At 39.1% G+C, this 5,415-nt stretch overlaps 1 protein-coding gene across 1 annotated transcript; it reads right to left on the reverse strand.

Moving 5' to 3' along the window:
- Nucleotides 1-2,517: 2,517 nt before the first annotated feature.
- LOC101406060 (pleckstrin homology domain-containing family A member 3-like) lies at nt 2,518-3,486 on the reverse strand. Its single transcript, XM_087436416.1, has 2 exons — nt 3,311-3,486; nt 2,518-3,264 (listed from the first exon to the last, which is right to left on the reverse strand). The coding sequence occupies exons 1-2, from the start codon at nt 3,464-3,466 to the stop codon at nt 2,518-2,520; spliced, it is 903 nt and encodes a 300-aa protein (XP_087292542.1). The 5' UTR covers nt 3,467-3,486.
- Nucleotides 3,487-5,415: the final 1,929 nt, after the last annotated feature.

A 5,415-nucleotide genomic window follows, 5' to 3' on the forward strand; every position in this document is an offset into this window, starting at 1 on the left:
AAATATGTTGCTAAGACTGATGTCGAAGAGCGTACTGCCTGTGTTTTCTTCTAGAAGTTTCATAGTTTCAGGTCTTACATTCAAGTCTTTAATCCATTTGGAGTTAATTTTTGTGTATGGTGTAAGGTAAGGGTCTACTTTCATTTTTTTGCATGTGGCTATCCAGTTTTCCCAACACCATTTGTTGAAGAGACTTTCTTTTCTCCATTGTATGTTCTTGGCTCCTTTGTCAAAGATTAGCTGTCCATAGATGTGTGGGTTTATTTCTGGGCTTTCAATTCTATTCCATTGATGTGTGTGTCTGTTTTTGTGCCAGTACCATGCTGTTTTGGTTACTATAGCTTTGTAGTATATTTTGAAATCAGGGAGTGTGATACCTCCAGCTTTGTTCTTTTTTCTCAGGATTCCTTTGCTATTTGGGGTCTTTTGTTGTTCCATATAAATTTTAGGATTCTTTGTTCTATGTCCGTGAAAAATGTTATTGGAACTTTGATAGGGATTGCATTGAATCTATAGATTGCTTTAGGAAGTATGGACATCTTAACTATGTTAATTCTTCCAATCCAAGAGCACGGAATATCTTTCCATTTCTTTGTGTCTTCTTCAATTTCTTTCAGCAATGTTTTATAGTTTTCGGTGTACAGATCTTTCACCTCTTTGGTTAAGTTTATTCCTAGGTATTTTATTCTTTTTGTTGCAATTGTAAATGGGATTGTATTCTTAATTTCTCTTTCTGCTACTTCGTTGTTAGTGTATAGAAATGCAACTGATTTTTGTATGTTGATTTTGTATCCTGCAACTTTACCATATTCGTTTATTACTTCTAAAAGTTATCTGGTGGATTCTTTAGGGTTTTCTATATATAAAATCATGTCATCTGCAAATAGTGACAGTTTCACTTCTTCCTTTCCAATTTGGATCCCTTTTATTTCTTTTTCTTGCCTGATTGCTCTGGCTAGGACTTCCAGTACCATGTTAAATAGGAGTGGTGACAGTGGGCATCCTTGTCTGGTTCCTGTTCTTAGAGGGATAGCTTTCATTTTTTCACCATTGAGGATGATATTAGCTGTGGGTTTGTCATATATAGCCTTTATTATGTTGAGGTACTTTCCTTCTATACCCATTTTACTCAGAGTTTTTATCATAAATGGATGCTATATCTTGTCAAATTCTTTCTCTGCATCTATTGAGATGATCATGAGATTTTTATTCTTCATTTTATTAATGTGGTGTATTACGTTGATTGATTTGCAAATGTTGAACCATCCCTGCATCCCTGGAATAAATCCCACTTGATCATGGTGTATAATCTTTTTAACTTATTGTTGTATGTGATTTACTAGTATTTTGTTGAGGATTTTTGCATTGATGTTCATCAGTGATATTGGCCTGTAATTTTCTTTTTTTTGTGTTGTCCTTGTCTGGTCTGGTCTTGGACAAAACTGTCACTCCAAATTGAATTTAAAACAACAGTTTACAAGGCAAACACTGACAATAGGTATGGACAGGCACTACCAAAAAATGCTATTTGTTCTTTTATTAAATAATGCCATTCTCAAGTGATGTAGAGCAGTCGCCTTGACAGAGTTCCTTTTTTGTATAAATATTCATAAATAAAAAGTGTCTCTAGATATTCTAATGAGCTGCAAACATTAATACCTTACAACAGCAGCTTAATGTCTATTTTAGGAAAAAAGCACTAAAATCCTTTTCCATTGAAAGTCATTTATTTCTCTGGTGTAAGTGAGCAAGTCACTACAACATTAACTTCTTTTCTAGAACAATGTAAATAACAATGTATACACATCTTAAATTTGGTAGGTCATAAAGGATGCAATCATTTTTTTGATGCAACAGGAAAATAAATAAATAAAAATTAAATACTTTAACCCAACATTTGGTATTGACCAATCAGTAGTGTCAACTTCATATATGAAGGACAGCACAGTCTGGTTTTAAAAACTCCTCAGTGTCATAGTATTTGGGCTAAAAATATTTAGAATATTAAATGGAATAGAATAAATAGAATATTAAAAGGAATACAATACATTCACCATAAAGCTGCTATTGTAACTCATTTCTTGCTGGGGTAAAGCGACCATTTGGTCCATGGCAGAAGTTACATATATCACACTTCTGTCAAACTGAAAACTTATGTTTGTAAGATTTCATGTTTATAAACTACAATACACACTGACTAAGCTGTCAGTCCCTCACAGTTTTTTAGAAAAATATCTACATTTGTCCTTATGAATGTCGAAATGTTACACCATCATTTGTTTAAAAAAAAAAAAATGCACATTCATACCGTGAAGTTATTAGGAAAATACTCTTGCAAATAAACTATATAAAGATAAAATACACTTCAAAGGTATGTGGGTTGTTTTCTGTTTGTTTGTTTTACAATATTCTATAAAGTGCAGAGAAATCCTAAGGGAAAAACTACTCCCTATAACATAGTTTAATTACAGCAGCTTTTGCATAGCAATACTTAGAGGAAGTTGGACACCCGTTTCCTCAGGAAGAGAAGGATGGAAGAGGATCTTTCCAATTCAGATTTTTTTTGGCCATAAGTCTGCTTTCTTCAGGAATAGTTGCTGAAGCCAAATCTCCATTAAGTGTATTTCTTGAACAGTGAACGGGTCTATCCGAGTCTTCATGAGGAATATCATTACAAGAGTCTGTATCTGAGTAGGTTCTTCCGCGTCGCTGGGAAAGTGGGTGAAGTGTAGACACTGGTTCTTTTCTAGAGTGGCTACTCCTCTCTGAACTGCAAGAACCAGGGTGGCTGATAGAACGCTTCATCATTTGAACAGGAGAAGGTGACACAGGAGAAACTAAGGGATCTGGATGGGACAGCTGAAACATCTCGGGTTTAAACTTGGCATTCGCTATCTTCACACACTCCTCAAGGGTTGTGATGAATGTGTTACATGTGGCACTAAGCAGTGAAGAGGCTTCATGCATATTCTCTACACTGGGAGATGAATGCTTCTCATCATGGTGAACAAATTCTTGGATCGTATGAACTTGCTGCATTAGGCGGTCACAGTAGAGGCGAAGTTCAGACGTTTTGGTTTTCAGAGATTCACTGGTTTCACTTATTTCTTTTTCTTTTTTAGTCCTAGTATCAGTCACACAGGCTTTGGAGCTCCGCAGAGCAACCAGCCACCTCTGTCTTTCAGCTGCATTCACTGCCTTCATGTAGAAATGCTGCTTTCCTGGAATGATTAATTCCATTCTCCTGTTGTCGGCTGAATGGACAGAATTTATGTGCCAGTCAAGAGTTGTCCCCTCCAAAGTAAGCACCTTTAATTTCACAAACTGCCATCTTTATACTTCCTTTGCTCCCTTTGCAAACATCATCTTGTGAATCATAATAGGACAAGATTCCATTATCTAAAACAAACCAACCAGGCTGCCAACCTGTGAGATAGTTGGTCCACTTGTACGGAACCCCCTCCATGCTTCCGAGCCCGGCGCCGCGCATCCGCGCCGGCCGCGGTGGTGGAGTGGGCGCGGAGCCTGGGCAGCCCCGCGCAGGGACCCGCCCCGGGCGCCCCCAGCCGGCACCAAGCCGCCCTCCGCCCGCGCCGCCGCCGGGACGTGGCGGCCCTTAAAGGCCAGGATGGCGGCCGCCGCGTGGAGCTCGGGGGCCACGAGGCGCGGGCTCAGACATCCCAGGGCGAGCCGCGGTGGCGGCGGCGGCGGCGGCTGCCAAATCGCGACGGTGGACGGCCTAAAAAAAATTTTTTTTAATTAAAAAAAATATAAAATGTGGAGGAGGGGAGTAGAAGCATAGACTTTTTAGTATCAAGTCCAACTTAAGAGATCATCAATTTCACATAGATGCAATTTACATAGGTTATTATATATGAACCTCATGGTAACCACAAACCAAAAAGTTATAATATATACACAAAAAATAAAGAGAAAAGAACCTAAAATAATACTAAAGAAAGTCATCAAATCAGAAGGAAAAAGAGCCGGCCGGCCCTGTGACTTAGAGGTTAAGTGCACGCGCTTGGCTACTGGCAGCCCGGGTTGGGATCCCTGGCGCACAGGGACGCACTGCTTCTCCGGCCATGCTGAGGCTGGTCCCACATATAGCAACTAGAGGGATGCGCAACTATGACATACAACTACCTACTGGGCCTTTGGGGAAAACAAAAGAGGAGGAGGATTGGCAATAGATGTTAGCTCAGAGCCGGTCTTCCTCAGCAAAAAGAGAAGGATTAGCCTCGTTAGCTCAGGGCTGATCTTCCTCACAAAAAAAAAAAAAAAATGAAAAAGAGCAAGAGAAGAAGAAAGGAAAGGAGAAGGACTACAAAAATATCCAGGAAAAAAGTAACAAAATGGCAATAAGTATATACTTATCAAGAGTTACTTTAAATGTAAATGGACTAAATGCTCCAATCAAAAGACATAAGGTGGGACCAGCTTGGTGGCACAAGCGGTTAAGTGCGCCCACTCCGCTGTGGCAGCCCGGGGTTCGCCAGTTCGGATCCCGGCGTGCACCAACACACCGTTTGGCAAGCCATGCTGTGGCGGCATCCCATATAAAGTGGAGGAACATGGGCACGGATGTTAGCCCAGGGCCAGTCTTCCTCAGCAAAAAAAGAGGAGGATTGGCAGATGTTAGCACAGGGCTGATCTTCCTCACACACACACAAAAAATAGCAAAAAGACATAAGGTGGCTGAATGGTTAAAAAAGCAAGACCCATATATATGCTGCATACAAGAGACACATTTCAGACCTAACAACACTCACAAACTGAAAGTAAAGGGATGAAAAAATATATTGCATGTAAATGGAAATGAAAAGAAAGCTGAGGTAGCAATACTTATATCAGACAAAATAGACTTTAAAACAAAAACTGTAACAAGAGACAAAGAAGGTCATTACATAATGATAAAGAGAACATTCCAACAAGAGGACGTAACACTTGTAAATATCTATATGCCCAACATAGGAACACCTAAATACATAAAGCAGTTATTAACAGCCATAAAAGGAGAAATTGACAGTAACACAATAATAGTAGGAGAATTTAATGCCCCACCTACATCAATGGGTAGATCACTCAGACAGAAGATCAATAAGGAAACATTGGCCTTAAATAACACATTAGACCAGATGGGACTTAATAGATATATACAGAACATTCCATCCAGAATCTGCAGAATACACATTCTTTTCAAATGCACATGGAAATTCTTCAGGATAGATCACATGGTAGGCCACAAAACAAGTCTCAATAAATTTAAGAAGATTGAAATAATACCAAGCATCTTTTCTGACCACAATGGTATGAAACTAGAAATCAACTGCCAGAAGAAAACTAAAAAAGTCAAAAATACGTAGAGATTAAACAAAATGCTACTGAACAACTATTGAATCAACAAAGAAATCA

This window comes from Ceratotherium simum, chromosome 11, assembly GCF_057802395.1.
Source record: "Ceratotherium simum simum isolate JZ-2026a chromosome 11, ASM5780239v1, whole genome shotgun sequence".
In the NCBI taxonomy this organism is placed as follows: Eukaryota; Metazoa; Chordata; class Mammalia; order Perissodactyla; family Rhinocerotidae; genus Ceratotherium; species Ceratotherium simum.